The sequence below is a fragment of the Carlito syrichta genome, unplaced genomic scaffold (genome assembly GCF_000164805.1).
Source record: "Carlito syrichta isolate Samal-C Ts95f unplaced genomic scaffold, Tarsius_syrichta-2.0.1 Scaffold72250, whole genome shotgun sequence".
NCBI classification, from domain to species: domain Eukaryota; kingdom Metazoa; phylum Chordata; class Mammalia; order Primates; family Tarsiidae; genus Carlito; species Carlito syrichta.
In genome coordinates, this window is record NW_007016346.1 from 281,098 (window position 1) to 301,779 (window position 20,682).

At 47.7% G+C, this 20,682-nt stretch overlaps 1 protein-coding gene across 1 annotated transcript in view; it reads right to left on the reverse strand.

The window, feature by feature from the left end:
- The window catches only part of DOCK1 (dedicator of cytokinesis 1), a 362,706-nt gene that overhangs the window by 95,378 nt on the left and 246,646 nt on the right, over window positions 1-20,682 (reverse strand). Inside the window, exon 9 of the mRNA XM_008052893.2 lies at window positions 8,996-9,054. Coding sequence (XP_008051084.1) covers window positions 8,996-9,054 — 59 coding nt within the window. The remainder of the gene's footprint in view (window positions 1-8,995; window positions 9,055-20,682) is intronic.

Genomic DNA, 20,682 nt, shown 5'->3' on the forward strand with positions numbered 1-20,682 from the left:
ATGAGTCTATAAAGAGCTTGTATTGAGCCAGGGAAGGTCAGAGAGACAGCAGAGGAAAGAACCACAGCAACTGCTAAGTGTATTTCACAGCCTAGACCCCGAGCCTCTGAATGAAAACTCATTTCTGAAAAAAGAGGGGCATTAAGCTTATCGAAGGTGACATGATTAAATTTAAAGGCAGGTCTTATCAAAAAGGGGATCTTTTAAAATCCCACCCTCTTGTCTTTAATTTCAGAAATCTTGACTTATTTTCATTTCACCACACTATCACGTCATTTCATTCTCAACGTATAACAGAAGGATGCACAAGAAATGAGCTGCTTGAATGAAATAGTTGCACTATTTTGTTATGAACGCCAGCAATTTATCCACAGTTAATCAATCTTACGAATACTTTTGCGTAACCAGGAAACGCAAAGGACACTCTAACAATCTAGTTGTCTTTACAGCTCAGCTAACACAGATTTCTGTAAAGAAAATCATTAAACAAATGTGGCCATTATAAATAACTATACTGAGGCTGAGCATAGTGGCTCACACCTGTAATCTCAGCACTTTGGAAGGCCTAAGTGGAATGACGACTGCTTGAGCCCAGGAGTTTGAGATCAAGTTGGAAAACATAGCAAGACCACTGTCTCTACAAAATATAAGAAAAATTAGCTGCATGTGGTGGCTTGCACCTGTAGTCTCAGCTACTTGGGAGGCTAAGGCAAGAGGATCACTTGAGCCCAGGAGTTGGAGGCTGCAGTGCTCGCTCATACCACTGCACTCCAGTCTGAGTGAGAGAGTAATATCTTATCTCTAAATATACACATACATATATATATGTGTGTGTATGGGTGAATATATACTCATACATATGTATATATAGACACACACACATATATATTATATATATACACATATACATAAAATAATTAAAGAAAATATATAATCCTCATAATGAGTCCACTAAACAAATTTTTATTGGGTAGACAGACACACACAATATGCCTCACGAAATCTAAATGTAATTAAAATCTTATTTTTAACTTTTACTAAATAATGAATATTCTGAAGAAAGCCATCTCAGCGTGATTTTCCTCCCTTCCCCAAAGGTTTACTGCTTCTGAAAGGCATATAACTGCTGCAAAGCATTCTCTTGAAAATGCTATTATATCCAGTCTCTCAGGTGACACTGTCCTTGTATTACGCCTAAAAAAACGTCAGAGCCAACGTTTCAGAAAACAGATGATGGTGACAGAGAGTTGTTCATCAACCACAATTTCAGTGTCATAAGTTTCTGTCTGTCACCAACAGGTTTTATTGTTCCAAGCTGGGAGAAACATACAGCAGTAACAAGTGGTTGCAGAAGCAGGGGTTGGGAAAATAAGTTACAAAGACAATGATGTCCTAGTCTTTGAGGATGACCTTCCTATTAGTGCAGAAAACACACTGGCCAAAGCTGGCACTGGGTTCTATGGATAGTGACATCTCTGGGGACAGAACCCACACAGACCCGTGGGTCCCACAGTGACTAAGGGGTGGTAGCTGATGTTCTCTGGTATGCATCTTTTTTTTTTTTTGGACATTTGCATTAGGGATTTCCCCAAAAACACAACTTGCTCAAATTTAATGATGAACTCAGGTTTGGAATCAGTGAGAATCATGGTGACCCCTACAGTGTGGACTTCAAGAAAAAGACACTTTTCTCTCCCTTTTGAGACAAAGGAAGAGCAAGGGGGATATGAGGAGAAGATGCTGTGGACTGTAGATGCTTTTATTATTATTTTCTTATCTTTGAAAAATAACATAAGCCAGGGTCCAGGAGACGATTTTACCTCTGGTCACCTTGCCGGTCTTGTAATTACCACTCCTAAATCCTATAAAACCCACCTAGAGTATTTATTCTAGTTACACAACATGGCACTCTTTCCCCTGGGAAAGGTTCCTTGTTTTCTCATGAAACCAGGCCCTCCCCAGCCAGCAACCTCCCCCGGGGGTGTTTAAATGATCTCTTCATAATCCCCAGTGTTCAGAAGGCCGGGACATTAAACACGGTCTTATCCCAGGAAAAATCTCTGAATACACAAGGGCAGGCGGAGCAAAAAAATTCCACCACCCAGCCAAACCTACGGGTTTTAAAATTTTCTGGTCCCCCCAAAATACCCATGCTGAAAAAATACCCTCAACCGAATGGGACGGACCAAGATCTCCATCCAAGCACATTCCTTCTGGCTGGATGGGGTACAGGGTGCTTGCTCCAGTTTTATTGGGTGCAATCAACAAAATGTAAATTGAAGCCATGGTGCTCCAGCAGACTGCCTCAGAGAACGCTTTGATAAATAACTTAAGAGTTGGGTAAATAAACACATTTCCCCGTTTATTCTTTTGAGAGAGAGGCTGCTTTTGATTTCCCCTTTCAGGCTCAAAATATGACAGGTTTGGGAGGGAAAGAACCATGCTGCTTTGTCCCGTGGGGCAGGGTCGTGTCCTGCATTAAATTGAGCAAAACTGCCCCCAGATCTTTGCTCAGAGGCTGGGTATAGATAAAAATAGGATGACGATTAAAGATAGATAAAAAATAATTAAATAGAAAACAAATATAGGATGTAAGAACAGTCAAGTATAATCCATATAAAGACTGTTAAGCATTATTAGATTATGATTCATATAAGTAAAATAAGAATAAAGAGAGATACATAATAAGGAAGTGTATAGGAAATAATTAAAAAATAATAAAATTCGTTATCAAAAACAATAAAATTAGTTATAGGTGCAAACGCCAATATATTGCTGCTAAGTTACATATACAAATGGTTAAAAATATGATATAAGAGGGGTAAGGGTTAAAAGGTTACGGTTCATTATTTTTAGCAAAAATGATTTCGTTCCTGTCTGTTGGTTTTAACATAATAAAAACAAAAAAAGAATAGGGAGGAACAAATAAATCATTATAAAACGTTTGATTGTAAACCATAATGTAAGCTTTGGTGGGCATAGGTGTGAAGGGGCTGAGGGTTAAAAATGCCTTATACAAACATGTGAAAATTGAATAAACTTTGGAAGAGTCCCAAACTCGACCCAGGGAGTTGACTTATGTCTTCTTCCTTCACGGTGTCTGATTCTCTCACCTTAGGCCCTAACCCTTGTGTTGGAGCTGGACTCTAACAGCTGGGCACAGAGGAAGTGTAGTCTGATCAACGGCCTCTCAACGGGCCACAGGTATTATTGGAAAGACTCAAGTAAGAAACCGTTTTGTGGAGTGTTCGACTCAAGGTGCGATGTCTGATCGAGTGATAGGTTACTTATTGGAACATGATAGATATATCTGATTTCTATTTTTATTTTCTTGGAGAGCTAGCTCTATCATCCTGGCAATACATTCCCCAAACCCAAGCCCGTTGGAAAAAAATAAAAAAACTGTGGTTGGGCTCGGTGGCTCAGCCTGTAATCCCGCGATTTGGGAGGCCGAGGTGAATGGACTGCCTGAGCCCGCGGGTTCGGGACCCGCCTGAACAACTTGGCAAGACCTCATCTCTACAATAAAATCAAAAAAATTAGCCGGGCGTGGTAGTGCACGCCTGTAGTTCTGGCTACTTGGAAGGCTGAGGCGGAAGGATCGCCAGAGCCCAGCAGGTCGAGGCTGCGGTGACCGGGAGCGGCCACTGCACGCCAGTCGGGGCGACAGAGTGAGACTCCAACTCAAAAAAATAATAATAATAAAACGAAAAAAACTGGGTAGAAGATAGATTGTGTACATCTTGGGAAATTGAGATGTGCTGTCTTAAATTTTGAGGACGGCGGCCTCAGCAATGATATATTCAAACATCTGAGACCAGGTGGGGACCGGGGGCTGAGATGACGCCCAGACTAAACTTAGCCATCCTGAGACTCTGTATGGAGAAAATCCCGTGGGCTGCAGGTGCTTTTATTATACCTTTTTAAACTTTAAAAAATATCGTGATTATTTTGCCAGCAAGGAACCCAACCCTGGTGGTTGGCTGTTATTTCTTGCTGTTTCCAAGTCCCTGCCCTTAACTGGCCAAGGTCATTGCTTTACTTCTGACCTCTTGGCCACTTCTCAGGCCAGAGTCAATGTTCCTGCTAAGAAGTTGCAAATACACAATAGTGTGCATTCATCACCATGTTCAAATCAGCAACTGACAGGAAGGAATGTAGAATTCTGCTCTCTGGATTGCATCCTTTACATTACAAATCAAAAGTATCTTCGACTCAGCCTGTTGGAAGCCTAATGACAGATGACATCAAGAGAACCAGACCAAAGTGTCTAATCTCAGCAGGCCAGGCCTCCCCAGGGGCTTGGAGGGCCACACAGAGAAACTCATCTTTCCCTGGCCCATCTTTCTTTTTTTTTGTTTTTGAGTTGGAGTCTCACTCGGTCGCCCAGACTGGAGTGCAGTGGCCGCTCCCGGCCACCACAGCCTCGACCTGCTGGGCTCCGGCGATCCTTCCGCCTCAGCCTTCTGAGTAGCCGGAATTACAGGCACGCGCTCCCACGCCCGGCTGATTTTTTGATTTATTGTAGAGATGAGGTCTCGCTGCCCAGGCGGGTCTCGAACCCGCGGACTCAGGCAATCCGCTCACCTCAGCCTCCCAAAGGTGCGGGATGACAGGCTGAATCTTTCCTTTCCTTCTTGCTGTCATGGCAAACGGCCCAAACTGAAATGAGCCCACTTGCAATGGTGGTCAATCTCAGGGATGTTGATGTCATGGAAGTGACATTTTAAAAAACCCCAGGCCAGGCCCAGTGGCTTAGTCTGTAATCCCAGCACTTTGGGATGCCGAGGCGAGTGGATTGCCTGAGCCCATGGGTTTGGGACCAGCCTGGGGAACTTGGCGAGACCTTGTCTCTACAATAAATTTTTAAAAAACCAGCTGGGCGTGGTAGCACGTGCCTACACTTCCGGCTACTTGGAAGGCTGAGGCGGAGGGATCTCCGGAGCCCAGCAGGTCGACACTGGGGTGGCTGTGAGTGTGCCACTGCACTCTAGGCTGGGCGACGGAGTGAGACTCTGACTCAAAAACAAAACAAAACAATAACAAAACAACAACAAAAACACCCAGAAACAAAAAACTGTTAAGACAGAAACACAAATCAGTCAAGATGACCCCCCCAGGCAGCTGTGGCTTGAGCCAAATTTTGGAGGCTCCCTCTGTTCCAGGCAGTGACTCTGGAGTCACTGCAGGGGATCTCAGGGGCCAGGGTGAGCCCTGTGGTAGGAGCAGTTATTTACAGGGAGAAGGAGAAGCATCTCAACATGTAGCAACCCATGGGAACCTCTGCTGGGGTGAATGTCTCTGGTTATCAAAAGTGATGTGAAAAATATCATCGAGCCGTTTCTGCATGTGTACCTCCATTTGAAAGCACATGTGAAAGTGTCCCCTTGCAGGAAATAAACAATTCACAGATTGTATTTTGGGCTTAAAGTGGAACAACTTGGAAGGAGGTGGTCTCACTTTTGCAGGAAGAGCACCCTTGGGTCCACCCAGAGAGCCATGTCACATCATGGGAAGCTCATATCAACACTTCAACACCTCTGTGGATGCTGGCACTCAGCAAAGCCCGGGACTCCCTGTCGTCCAGCATTAAACAACAACCTCCCTCTAAGTCATTTCTCTCAAGGTCCCTTCCGCCCCCTCCTGCCTTTCTCTCTCTCTCATGGGGCTACACGTGGTCCCTGCCTGGCACAGGTCCCACCGTCTGGCCTGCCAGAGCAAATGACAAACGCATTTGTCAGAGCATGATTTTAAGAGAAAAACACAGAGAGATCAATTAGAATGAATCATGAATGGTCCTCCTCCCTGTTATAAAAGCCTTAGCATTTTATTACTGAGATCATCATATATATATGTCACAGGTTTTAGGATTGAAAGGTTCTTGAGAGATTCAGTCCAACCTCTTTATCTTACAGCCCATGATAAGCCACATGAGCAGGGCCACTCCATTGCCCACACTGGAGTGCAGTGGCACGCTCCCGGCCACCACAGCCTCGACCTGCTGGGCTCTGGCGATCCTTCTGCCTCAGCCTTCCAAGTAGCCGGAACCACGGGTGCGCGCTACCATGCCCGGCTAATTTTTGAGTTATTGTAGAGACGAGGTCTTGCCAAGTTGCCCAGGTGGGTCTCGAACCCGCGGGCTCAGGCAATTCACTCACCTCGGCCTCCCAAAGTGCTGCAATGACATGCCACATGAGCAGGGCCACCTGGGAAGGCAGGGGGCAGGGGAAGATAAAAACTCCACAGTGAGACATCATCTCTCTTGGCTCTAAGCCCAGGGCTTCTGCTCACTCCCAGGGATGGCAGGGAGGTCAAGGACAGGATGCGGCCCAAAAGGTTACATGTGGCAGAAATCAGCCGTCCTTGCACAGCCAGGAGCCAGCACTCAGATTCTGGACATACAAGCACTGCAGCAAAGTCACTTTCAGAGACCCAGTATGGTTTTCTTAACATTAAGGGTCTTCAGCAGACTTCAGGGCTGACACCCAGAAGGGACCTGACAGTGCAGGTTCTCCTCGCACTGAGTGGGCACAAGCCGACAGAGCCATTCTGACTCTTTATCCCAGGAGCTTTTGCTGATAACTATTCCTGAGAACCTAAGTGGGCCTCATGTTAAAGCACAGTTCTTGGCCGGGCTCGGTGGCTCAGCATGTCATCGCAGCACTTTGGGAGGCCGAGGTGAGTGAATTGCCTGAGCCCGCGGGTTCGAGACCCAACTGGGCAACTTGGCAAGACCTCCTCTCTACAATAAATCAAAAATTAGCCGGGCGTGGTAGCGCGCACCCGTAGTTCCGGCTACTTGGAAGGCTGAGGCAGAAGGATCGCCGGAGCCCAGCAGGTCGAGGCTGCGGTGGCCGGGAGCGTGCCACTGCACTCCAGTCTGGGCGATGGAGTGAGACTCCAACTCAAAAAACAAAAAAAAGCACAGTTCTTTATTGCTATGTCGTAAGTATTCTCCACAGAGTATCTCACAGCCTTTTCTTTCCAGATCTGCATTTATTTTTCTGGATGGAGATCTATTTGAAAAAGATTCCACCCTTCATGTAAGCAGAAAGGCAAGTATTTGGGAATTCTCTGGATTCTCCCTTAAGATGAGAGGGGGCCTTCCTTCACACACGTCTGCTGACATCGAGGAAGCCAGCAAAGATGAGGAGGCAAAGGTACCTCCGAGAAAATCTGGCTCAGGTTGAAAAGAGGTTGCTATGAACCTGTGCGGCCCTCAAAACCTTGTTCCTGCCTGCTCCCAGGGTGTCCACGCCTTCATCAAAATCCACGTTCAGTTTTTATCACGCTGTTCTGTTCTGTGTCTTTCTAGCCACAATTTCCGGTCACTGCAGGAAGCCAGCAGCTACTCAAGAAGCAAGCAGGCTGGGATGCAGCCAAGTTGTCCCTCCTCGGTGGATCAAGTGAAACCCTAATGCCACGGGGTTAACAGAGTGAAGTTGTCAGACTCCTGCTTCTTTCTAATAAAGAGGGGTGGCCGGGCTCGGTGGCTCAGCCTGTCATCCCAGCACTTTGGGAGGCCGAGGCAAGTGGATTGCCTGAGCCCATGGGTTCGAGGCCCACCCGGGCAACTTGACGAGGCCTCATCTCTACAATAAATCAAAAATCAGCCAGGCGTGGTAGCGCGTGCCTGGAGTTCCAGCTACTTGGAAGGCTGAGGCAGAAGGATCACCTGAGCCCAGCAGGTCAACACTAGGGTGGCCGGGAGCATGCCACTGCCCTCCAGTCTGGGTGACAGAGTGAGACTCCAACTCAAAAAAATAAAATAAAGAAAACAGGGTAGAGAGGAGAGAGGAAGCCCTCTCACAACAAGCCACTGTAGGCATCTTATGCCGATTTGAGAGAAAGCGGCAGAGGCCTGGTGATCTCGAGACAGGAAACGCAGCTGAAGCCTTGCTCAGGACCTGGGCAAATCCACCAGCACCTCCATAGCCTGGGACACCTTGAAACAAAAGAAGCCTGGGGGCCAAGGGCAGTGCCAGAGAGAGCTCGGTCTCAACTAGGAATGAAGCCTGATTCACAGAGTCTGCATTAAAGCTGGCGAGAAGACACCCAAATTATTGTCAGTTACTTATTTCTTCATGGGGCTTGTCAAAAGAATTACAAGCCATATTGGTTCATTTTTTGTTAAGCTGGAGTCTTCCTGGGTCACCCATGCTGGAGTGCAGTGGCATGTTCATGGTCACTGCAGCCTCAACCTGCTGTTGAGCTCAGACGATCCCTCCTCCTCAGTCTTCCAAGTAGCTGGAACTACAGGTGCGCGCTACCACGTCCAGCTTAATTTTTGATTGATTGTAGAGACGAGGTCTCACCAAGATGCCCAGGCTGGTCTCGAACCCCTGAGCTCAGGCAATCCTCTTGCCTTGGCCTCCTAAAGTGCTGGGATGACAGGCTTGAGCCATCGCACCCGGCTGGTTAAAATTTTAAGAGAATTCCTTGTTACTGTTCACGATGAAAGTAGGCAGATAACCTTTTAACTTATTTATTTATGTATAAAATTGCACTAATTTCGCATCATAGACACACATATCCCTCACTGCTTTGACTGAAGGAGCACGTTAGGCTACCACCACCTGGTGGCAGTGTACCTAAATGCAAGATCCAATTTTGAGCAGGTGAAGAAACCCTTTGGAGGTACAGTCTGTGAATCTGAATTCAGTAAGTGACAGCAAATGTCACAGTAGTGGTTGGACGCACTAGAAACAGGGAACTGAAGCTGTGTTAGCAATGCCCTGGGAAGGGGTGTTCCAGGCGATGTTTTCACGTGACACAAGAGGGCACTTCACTGATTTTTCTTTCTGCTTCACCAGTCCAATGTTCCTTACTGTCCTCTGGCCTCTTGTCTCCTAATTACTGAGAACAGTTATTACAAAGAACAGCAGTTCCTGGCCAAGGAACAGAAGCCATTCAGATTTTTAACAAAAACAGGGTCAATGTCATGACTCACCAGGGTTCAAGATACGCACCGGGGCCTGAAATCCCGACTACTTACCAAGGTTGTACCACATGTCTCTGATTTCAAAGCCAATCTGTCTCCTCATATCTCCATACCTAGAAACCACGGAAAGGAAAAAAAAAAGCTGAATCACCCCGCAAAGCATTTGAAAATCAGACTTGAATTATTCTTAAGTGCAATTAAAGTCTCCTATCACTGAGGCAAATAAAGATGGGTGTCCAAGTTTCAACTTCTTTGCCACCGAAAGGCATCAAAGGAAGAAGTGTCTAGCCGGGGGAATCTCACTTTTTCCTTGCCTCAGATTACATAATATCCTCTCCCCTGTGGGAACGCTATAGAGAGTAATGAAAGCATTTTTCCTTCTTCAGTCTCTTGGCTCCTGGGCCCACGGGGGAGTCTGTTTTCCATGCACGTTGTTAGCGTCCAGACACCAAATAACACCCTACTGCACAGAAGCTGCTTCCCCCAGGTGGAAATCCCACCGGGAGTCAGGAAAGGCCTCTTCCAAATTTCTCACCTTCTCCCCATCATTTTAGAGGTATCAAAGGGCTTAACACTGAAAGATGTTTACAAATATTCCACCGTTTTTGTTTATCAGGGAAAATAAATGCTAATTTTCCTCCCGGTGGGTGCGCAGAGGAGGTGTGTGTTTCGCGAGTAAACAGAATCTGATGCTTCAGAAGATGAACCTTTATTAGTTTGGGAGCCATTTAACATTTTTCTTTTATTGCCTAAGGAAAAAGCTGATTATATTAAAAATGATAATCGGCGAAAATATCATATAGTGTTACAGTTTAGCAGCTGTGTCATGGAGGCGGCTCTGTCCATCCTTGTGTCAGAGGACGTGACGTGGAAAGCTCTGATGACAGATGGCAGCGCTGTGACTCTTCAGGCAAAGATCCTGGCCGGTAAATCAACAACTGCCACCTGCTGCCACCTTATTAGAAAAGTCTCTGGTGCCCTAAGCACCTGTCTGTCACTCGTGGCACGAAAGGGCCACAGCCAGTGAGATCGTTTCAATCACGGAAGACCCATCTCACCCGGCAGTTCGGCTGAGGCGTGCGGGAGGCCATGGGCCTGGGCCCACGGTTCAGATGGAGAAACTAAACTTGGGAGTCTCAGCCACCTTCTACCAGGACAATCCAGTCCTCTGAGATCAACATAGTAGCTACAAACCCAGCCCCTAAACCAGGTGAGCACTGATGCAGGTAGACTAGATCCATGGAGGGTGTCTCAGTCAGGGAAGAGCCCCCTCCCCAAGATCTCAGTGAACAGAGGCCAGCGTTTTCACAGTCAGTGAAAATACAGACAGCAAAGCTACTCGACCCAAACAGGTGAATGAGAGGAAAGCACCCTCCCAGGTGTAACTCACACCCCAAATTGCCCAAGGAATCTACGACCTGACGCTGTGAAGTTGTGCGTCCTTTTGAGACTAGCAGTGTCTGCTCCCCAATCCCCCTGTGGCTCGAGCACTAGTAACAAAGGGATCCCAGTGGCCGCTGTGGCCTGGGCTGGGCGAGGATGCAGTTAGCTGAGCAGTGACCTGGCAGGCTGGCGTTTTCCAGGCCATCCCCGGGGACGAGGAGGAACGTGGAAAGGAACACCACGCCCCAACCCAGTGCTGAGTTCTTCTCGGGTTCGTGGGGTTCTTGCTTGGGTGGATGACTCTCCCTCCAGTCAAGCAGGCATTGGGCAAGGCCGGGAACCCAGCATCGGAAGAAGGTGGTCCCTGCAACACAAACTCCCCACCCCATGGCCCCCTGCCACCACATATCCAGACCCAGCATACTGAGGAGACTGGAGTCCCCAAAGGAGGTTGACATGCTCGGTGGGGTTGGCCTATGGCTTACAGACCAACTCTTCTCACACCCAAGCTACCCAGAGTCCCTTCTCCTCCTGGGATAACATCTCTCACACCTAAGAAGGCCCAGTGCAGCCTGGCTCGATGGCTCAGCCTGTCATCCCGCGCCTTTGGGAGGCTGAGGTGAGTGGATGGCCTGAGTCCGCGGGTTCGAGACCCGCCTGGGCAGCGAGACCTCATCTCTACAATAAATCAAAAAATCAGCCGGGCGTGGGAGCGCAGGCCTGTAATTCCAGCTACTCGGAAGGCTGAGGTGGAAGGATCGCCGGAGCCCAGCAGGTCGAGGCTGCGGTGGCCGGGAGCGGCCACTGCACTCCAGTCTGGGCGACAGAGTGAGACTCCAACTCAAAAAAAAAAAAAAAAAGAAGAAGGCTCAATGCTAGGATTTCATCAGTACCGGTGCCTCTCTGGCCCCAGACTCGACTCCTTCTCTCAGGTCCTATAATGATTAGAATGGAAATAATTCCAAAGAAACCCTAAAGTTCAGAAGTCTAAAGCACAGGAGACCCTTGGCAGCAGTAAGTTTAAGACTTGAGGCTCGGGTAGTTCAGAAATGACCGCAGTTAGGGATGTGTCCTTTGTTCCAGAGCTGGCATGGCAAACTGGATCCTGGGAGGCATGCCTGAGGAGGGGTATCCTCCCTACCTCTCCCTTCATAAGGCCTCTCCTTCGGGTTATGGTGGAGGGTGACCGGCCGAGGAATTTCCATTCTCGATTACACTTTATTGTCTTAGAGGTAGAAAATGATGCTCCTTGGCAGTAATTGAGAGCCAGGGGGATTAAGCAAAGATCTGAGGGTTCATCCCTCAGAGAGGGAGAGTCAGGCCTACGGCATAAACGTGCAAAAAATCCTGTTTTGATAGTCAAATAAGACAAAAGCCTCAAGCCTGAAGCACAGGCAACAGGAACGAGTGAGGAGCTAGACGGGGAAAGGCAGATTGGATTTCCCTGGCAGCGAGATTGATCTTCTCTTTGGTTTTAATAAGAAGGCAGCTTTGATGAATCTATACATGCCTCAGAGTAATCTCCGAATAGAGTTACAGCTGTCATCAGACCTCAAGAGGGCTTCCTGAGCCGTGTCCGTGTCCTTCCCACAGAGGAGGAAAAATGCTAATGGTTGAGAGTGTCTGGGCTAATGTTCGTCACCTGGAAACCGAACTCCAGGGCTGGTGGCAGCCTTGGAGATCATAATGAAGTTCCTGTCTCACAATTGATAGTTGAGGAAACTGGACAAGTCCTCAGGGCGAGAAGCACAATGCCTTGGTCATCGTCACAGGGAAGGAGAGCAGAGCGTCTAAGCCTTGGCATTCCCGGATTCACAACTCACACCTCCAGGACCAGCAGGGAGCTTCCACCACAACGTGACACAGCATGGCCTCAACGTCTTTCCGAGCACTTGAATGTCATTTTATTTTTGCAATAAGACCATAAGGTGGGCCAGCAGATATTGCTATCTCCGTGTTTTCAACAAGGAGGCTGAGATTCGCGGCGGGGAACCCACACGTCTGACTCTGCAAAGCCGGCGCAGCCCGGAGCTGGGGTCACCTTGCTCTGCCTGGTGCTTCTTACCTGGGCCCACCCACAGTGTGGGTGAGCAGGAGAATGTATGCTCAGGGGACAGCCTTCCTATTTGCACAGATAGGTAGGAGCCCACCTCCAGGCTATAACTCTGACATAAAATTGTGCGAATTTGGTCTCTGTGGCCTCACCTCAGCACCCAGCGTCTTGTGGTCCAAGAATCAGAAAACTCATGCTCACCAGAGACAGACCAGGCTTGGGGGAAGGCCAACCTGAGCCTGAATCTAAGCAAGCTCGGCAACTTACTCGACCACTCTGACCCTCGTTCTCATCTGTAGTCCTGAGATCATGATGCGTGACGCTCGTCTCCCATGATTTTGTCAAGGATACCTGAGAGGTGATGTCCCTGGCTGTCCTAGCAAGCCCTTGAGCCAGGCTAGATCCTTCCTTTAAAAGCTTAAACTGGGCTTCATCACCATATTATCCCCCTCGTGGTGGCGATGGCCACTGAGATCGATTCATTTCGTGAACATCCGCTGAACACTTAGGCTGGACACAGAGCTAAGATGGGCATACGAATATTAATACAGGGATATTAATATTTATAGAATATGGAGAACAGACAAGACCCACAGACCACAGGGAGCTACGAGCATGGGAGGGGAGATGAACACACTCAAATAATCACAAAAGATACACATACATAGATACATAGGGAAAGGTAAGATAGGGGATAGATAATAGACGATAGATGGATAGATGGATAATAGATCGATGGATAGAGTTGGTTATTTTTTCTTTGTTGAAGACTGTGATCGTGGCTTTTTAGAAAAACCATTGAATGAGTGAGAGAACTTAACAGCAGGCTCAGGTCGACTCTGAGTTTTCTAGGAGAGAGTAATATTTGTCCTAAGAGTTGAGGAAGGAGAGGTGTCATCCCAAGGGGGGAAAGAAAAGCAAGCACTCTAGGCAAAGGGACCAGCATGTGCCAAGGCCCTGTGGCAGGGAGGGATGAGGTGAGTATATGAAAGCCGACTGTGTGGTTGGAGAACAGAAAACTGGCTTCTCTTTTAAGAGTCAGGGAGGGGATATGTTGTGAGCAGAGGTTGCAGAAGCGGGTTTATTTAAAGGCTTTTTTTTTTTTTTAATGTTTCAGAAATTTTTCTGATGTAAGAATACATTTACTTTATTAACCAGCATACATATGAAAATATGTCTATAAATATCTTATGAAATAACACTTAACCTTGCTGCCTACAATGAACTCTGATATTTTCTTTTATATTCTATTTCACTGAAAAAAGAAGATGCAAATTAAAACTACGCTGAGATGCCGCCTAACTCCAGTCGGAATGGCCATCATCAATAACTCAAAAAATAACAGATGCTGGAGAGGATGTGGGGGAAAGGGAACACTTCTACACTGTTGGTGGGAGTGTAGACTAGTACAGCCTCTGTGGAAAACTGTGGCGACTCCTAAAAGTTCTAAAAATCGACCTTCCATGTGATCCTGCAATCCCCCTACTGGGAATATACCCAGAAGAACTCAGGTCACTGTATAAAAAAGAGACCTGCACACGTATGTTTATTGCAGCATTGCTCACAATAACAAGAACATGGAACCAGCCGTGCTGTCCCTCAAAAGAGGACTGGATTAAAAAAATGTGGTACGTATACACAATGGAATATTACGCAGCCATAAAGAAGAACAAAGTCATGAACTTCGCAGCCACCTGGATGGAATTAGAGTTATAATACTGAGTGATCTTTCACAGAAACAAAGAACGGAGGATCACATGTTCTCACTCATAAGTGGACCTTGAACAATTACCATAATACTATAAGAAAAGGATTGTTGGTAGTGGGAAACTGTGGGGGGGGTGGGTGGGAGGTGGGATTGACAGTAGTGGGAAGAGGGGACACACCTCATCAACAAGGGTACCTGCACCATGAATATTTGGATCCCTAACCATGAATTGTACACCACAATTTTAAGATAAAAAATCTAAAAGTTAAAAAAAAAAAAATCTGCTGGTTACGATGGAAGTGGGTTGAGCTGTGTCTTCTATAAAGACAAGTTAAAGCCCTAAACCCTGATATCCGTGACTGTGACCTTATTTGGAAATAAGATCTTTTCAGATGAAATCACATTAAGATGAGTTACACTGGAGGAGGGTGGGCTCTAAATTCAAGGACTGGGGCCTTTGGAAGGAGGGAGAGACTTGAGACACAGACACACAGAAAGACACAAGGAAGAAAGCCATGTGGAGACTAGGGCAGAGATGGGAGTGATACAGCCTCCTGCCAAGGAACACCAAGGAGAGGGGGCAGAAGCCGGGAGAAGGGCATGGAATAGAGTCTCCCCACGGGCTCCGGAAGCAACCAGCCCTGCCGACACCCAGATCTCAGATTTCTGGCTTCAGGACCGTGAGACACTAAACTTGTGTAGCTTCAACCCACCTCGGTGCGCGCCTAGACCAACCTAGCCAGCGAATACAAGGACGTTGTAAGTTGACATTCTTGCCCAATAAAAAGTTGAGTCTCACAGTTTGAAAACTGCTTTCTTGAGGAGAAAGATTAGAACGTGAAGGCCTCATACCAAGACTTGAGCTCCGTGGAGGGGCATGAACCTGACAAGTGGACAGAGATCAAAGAGCTTGCAGAAAAACCCAGAGTGGAGGTCTGAGAGCAAAGAAAAGCAAGTTCCCTGGGTTGGAGGGGAAGGAACGCTGTGTTGAGGCATATGGGAAGAGCAATCCAGGGGGATGAATATACCTTGGCCGCCATGCCTGATTTCGTGACTTGGGGGCAGCGCTGACCTGGCTGGAGGTTTGGGGGTGTTCAAGGTGCATAGTGAGGGTTCAGAGTGTGGGGGGGGGGAGGTAGAGAAGTGAGACAAGAAAATGGCAGAGAGGGAAGGAAGGAGCCCGTGGGCAGGGAGGCAAGTTTTTTATTTTTATGGGAACGACTGGTGAGTTCCTGGAGAGATGGCAACCCCAAGTGGGAACGATAGGAATAAACCTTATTAGTCACAGATCTGGTATGACAGTGTCCTCCCCCCATCAGGCTGTGTCCTGTTCAGCAACCTACAACATCACCAGTGCCCGTGGGACACAATGAGCCTTTCTCGTAGGAAGTGGACACAGGGTCACTGCCGGCTAAGTCTAACTCCCCGGGTTCCATGCTAATTCATGGATTTATTTTGAATCATTTGAGCCTCTTGAAAAGAAAACTAGCACAGACCCAAATTAAATCGATCACATTTCCTGTTATAATCAGGAGTCTACAACTGCGGCTTCCGATTCGGTCACGGCGCAAAACAGGGCTGGCACGGCATCATTATTTCCTTTTCATTTCCTTAAAGGTGGTGTCTGGAGTTTGACTGAACACCCGGGAGTTTAAGTAGCAGAGACCAGTGTTTGGTAAAATGGAGATGTTTTTATTTATGGGGTACTTTGTTTCAGTTGTGAAACCTGACCTCTTAGAGGCTTGTAGATTTTTAGTTATTAAAAAGAGAGAGAGAGAGAGAGAGAGAGAGAGAGAGAGACAGACAGAGAATGAAGACAGGCTTAGCTTTGAGCTGAGTTTTGCCATCAAACTTTACCCTCCTGTGCAGGAATTTTAAATGATTATTTTATGCTTCGACACACAGAAGGGCCACTTCTTGAACCCTTGGTCTCTTCCAGAACCAAGTGCGGTCCTGAACACCGAAGCTCCTTTGCAGTCACGTACCACATTGTCCCATACCAGGACGGACACACCATATCTTGCATTCTAAAGTTGCCAAGCTGGCTGCTACTCAAAAGCCATCTCTTTTACATTTGAGTCGTATTTCCTGAGCCCCAGTAATGCAAAAGGCGAGGCGGGTGGGATGGGAGAAAGATCTCCCGGTCAGGTTTAGCATTCTGTTGACATCTCTGCCCTTCCTTGGGAGTTCCTAGCACCAAGGATGTCTGAAGGTTGAGCCAGTAAAACGTTCGTCTTGTGGACCTCGATTCTTCAGGGTTATTTATTTTGTGGTACACTGGCAAATCTCGTACTCAATTTTGGCTTGACATAATCAGTTCTCTGCATAGTAGAGCCCATTCTTTTATGTGACTTCCATGCACTTTAGGGAATGTTTTTGGAATGAATGTCCTAATTACCTCCCCAACCTCGGTCATCAGGAAAAGGGGGCGGGCGGTCTTCCGAGACTGGAATTTTCTAGTGTTTTGAGCCACAAAGTTGTGGACCAGGCAGAGGTGAGGAGCTGCAGGGCTCGGCAGAGGGGAAGAAAAGGGTGGGCTGGGGGTGAGGGATGTCCCACTCAGACGCCTGTAGTTGGACTCACAAGCCCGAGAGTAGCAGATAGGCCCATACAGAGGCAGTGCTGAGGCTATTAAATGCGTGTGACACGGCTTGGCCTTCAGAGCCCATAGGCTTCCCCCAAGAAAAAGGTAAGCACATGTATCATGCTCCCCTGGGCTCCAAGCCAGCACCCGGGTCATTTGCAAGTGCGGGGTTGATTTCCACACCACTGGCCTCCCCTACCCCAAGCTCCAGGCCACTCAGGCCCTGCTACTCCCTTATGTTTTGATGACCCAGAACATCTCACTGCTTGTAGACAGGGCCATGCCTTGGGATGTCCAGCCTGGCCAACTTCTCAGCTGCTGCCACCACCCAGCCTGGAAATTCATGCTGCCACGAGGCCTTCTGACTTCCCAGACCGAGCCCTCCAGGCCCATCTCTGGCCACTATTCCACAGAGGTCCTTCTTCTTAGTATCTTTGCCTGTCCACCTTCCCTGCCAGACCGCCCTCCGTCGCATCTGTCTCACTTCTCTGTGCCCAGCACCAGGACCATAGTCTGACTAAGCACAGAATAGGCACTTAGTCCCTTTTTACTAGACAATTTTAAACAGATCAAATCATTTTTAGGCACTGTATATACCTAGAAAATGTAACCATTTAGATAGGACATCTTAAAGTATTTCTTTTGTTTTTTTTTTTTTTTGAGTTGGAGTCTCACTCTGTCGCCCAGACTGGAGTGCAGTGGCCACTCTGGGTCACTGCGGCCTTGACCTGCTGGGCTCTGGCAATCCTTCCGCCTCAGCCTTCTAAGTAACTGGAACTACAGGCGTGTGCTACCACGCCCGGCTAATTTTTTGATTTATTGTAGAGATGAGGTCTCGCCAAGTTGCCCAGGCGGGTCTCGAACCCGTGGGCTCAGGCAATCCACTCACCTTAGCCTCCCAAAGCGCGGGATTACAGGCTGAGCCACCGAGCTGGCCTTAAAGTATTTCTTACGCAGATTTCGCTATTGAGAAATACAATTTGCAAATGGATTATACAGTGTTTAAGGTCTATCAAGTGGCATGAAAAATACAATACATGTAGTGACCTCCCACACCCCCCATGGTTTATGCTGCAGTCTCCTGGGTCCAGACACGCTTATCTCAGGCGTGAAGAACACTTTGTCTTGCATCGCCTGTCATTGCCACCCACAGAGCCCAGGCCCCTGGAGAGGTCCCTCAGGCTGCATGAGGCCTGAGGCCACCCTGCCAGAGTCTTGCAAAGACAATTTCTGAAATGCTTGGGTTTTCTCTTCCCCCTCCCCTTGGGAAAATCCAGAGTCTCTTGTTGTTACATTGTGAGTAAGAGAGAGAATATGAAAGTCGTACGTAGAGGCCCTGCCTGCGAGACACCTGCTGGCTGTGCTTAATTCTCCTTGGCTTGAAAGGCCCTGAATCCACACCACTGTGTGGGAAGCAAACGTTTTCTTTGGCATCCAAGGCCCCGTGTGGTTAATGCACTTCTTGATGCTGCTTTAGCTTTGCAGTAAACACACCAACAAGAGGAACGGCCCAGCGCAGATATACCCTGCCCTGGTGCTCAGCACCAAGTTGTGTTATTCTAAAAAACTCCCAAGAAGATGCCAGCTCTTGGAAGGCAGTTTCCAGAATCAATTCACCTCCTGTCTCCTGCAGGCACCTGTAAGGCTAGGAAGAATAGCGTGCAAAAGTAAGGAATGGACACCAAAGTTAGCGGGAGCTGGGTTTGGATCCCAGCCTCACCCCACAATGAGTGCTGTCTACATGGGCAGGTGTTTCCACCTGCTGTGGCTGGGATTTCTTCTTGCAGGACAGGACAAAGAGGATTGTGTTGCAGGGAGGTGTGAGTTGTGTGGTGTTTTGCTCAGTGTGTGCAGGGTATTACTGTTTCTTCCACAACAATTTCCACCAGGAAAGCACTTCTTTTTTATTTTTTTTTTGAGTTGGAGTCTCTGTCGCCCAGACTGGAGTGCAGTGGCCATTCCCGGCCACCGCAGCCTCGACCTGCTGGGCTCTGGCGATCCTTCTGCCTCAGTCTTCCAAGTAGCCGGAACTACAGGCGCGCACTACCACACCCAGCTAGTTTCTGATTTATTGTAGAGACCAGGTCTCGCCAAGTTGCCTGGGCAGGTCTCGAACCCACGGGGTCAGGCAATCCACTCGCCTCAGGCAGCAACAAGGATAGCAATTCGCACAAGCAGGCTTCCCTCACTTCCGACAGGCCCTGAGGAAATGTAAATTTCATAAAGCAAGCACACCCAGTCCAGCCAAGTCTCCAGAAGGTGCAGCCTGGAAAAGTCTGCCTCTCGACACTGAAAGCCAACGCCAGCGATAAACACGGGTGCAGGCCCCGAGGCAACGGGCTGTAGCTGCTGCATTCCGTTCCAGAAGTCACAGGTGGGCCACCCACTTCGACTACACCATTCTGGGTGCCAGGTTCGGCAATTGCATTTCCTGTTTTCTGAACAACAGGCGCTGTTTGCATCAATGGCTATTAGACAGGAGTCACCCAACTGTGGCAGCTTGAAGGAAAGATGGTCAGGTAAAAGTTGATTTTCAGTAAGGTGGGCACAGAACAAAGACTTAAAGGTCCTAAAATTAGTACAGGCTAAAATCTTGGGCCCTGAACTTCCTACATTAGAAGACAGCTTTGGGGCCGGGCTCAGTGGCTCAGCCTGTCATACCAGCACTTTGGGAGGCCAAGGTGAGTGGATTGCCTGAGCCCGCGGGTTCAAGACCCACCCGGGCAACTTCGTGAGACCTCGTCTCTACAATAAATCAAAAATTAGCCGGATGTGGTAGTGCATGCTTGTAGTTCCAGTTACTTGGAAGGCTGAGGTGAAAGGATCACCGGAGCCCAGCAGGGTGAGTCTGCAGTAGCCGGGAACATGCCACTGCACTCTAGTCTGGGCGACAGAGTAAGACTCCAACTCAAAACAATTAATAAAATACAGCTTTGCCACATTCTCTGTGTGAAACGTGCCAAATTGTTTGATCACTCTGTGCTTTACCATCCTCATCTGGAAGATAAGGGTGACAAGAGGACCTAATGAATAGTTTTGCTTTTTAATGATCATATGGGAAAAATGCACATGAAGTGCTTAGAAACTCACTGGCACAGTGAATTATTTGCTAAAATACAGTCATGCTTTGCTTAATAACAGGGATATGTCAGAGAAATGTGTCATTAGGCGATTTCTTCATTGTGCAAACATCGTAGAATGTATATACTCTATACAAACCCAAATGGTATAGACTGCTACTACACACCCAGGCTATATATACCTACTGCTTGCAGGCTACACACCTGCAAAGCATGTCACTGGACTGAATACTGGAGACGGTCGCAACACAATAGTGTCTGTATATCAAAACATAGAAAAGGTACAGTAAAAAAATATGGTACCGTAATCTTATGGGACCACTGTCATACATGTGGCCCGCCATTATTCTGTGCATGACTGTAATTCTTACTCTCTGGGGATGACGTGCTTTTGATTTGCCCCGTGAGTGAGATACAGACTCCCAGAATATGAGAAAAGGCTGAGAAGCTGCCTTGCTGTGACACTCTCTCTGGAATCCCTAACCTCAGTGAGCAGTGCAGAGTTGGCCAAGCCTTGGAACAGTCAAGATATTGCAGCGCTGTCACAAAATGACAAACAGAAACTGATGACTTGGCAACACGGGAGCAATTTCAGAACCCTTCTCCCAAAAAAAGAACTCAGGGAAGAGGCACTCAGAGTGGTGAGAATTAGTGAAACTGAGGCAGAAATAAAGGAAGCAAGACCCTCAGGGTGCCCAAATGTGGAAGGAAATATAAGCGATCATTTCATTTCTTGATACTGAACCAGGAGCAGTGCAGGATGCTCACTGGAGTCAAAGAGCCAAAGGGCCAGTTTAGTCCGTTACAATCTCCCACCCAGAAGAAGACAGGGGTTATCTGCTGCTAAGAAGGACAACACCAGCCAGGCTTGGTGGCTCAGCCTGTAATTCCGTGCCTTTGGGAGGCTGAGGTGAGTGGATTGCCTGAGCCCAC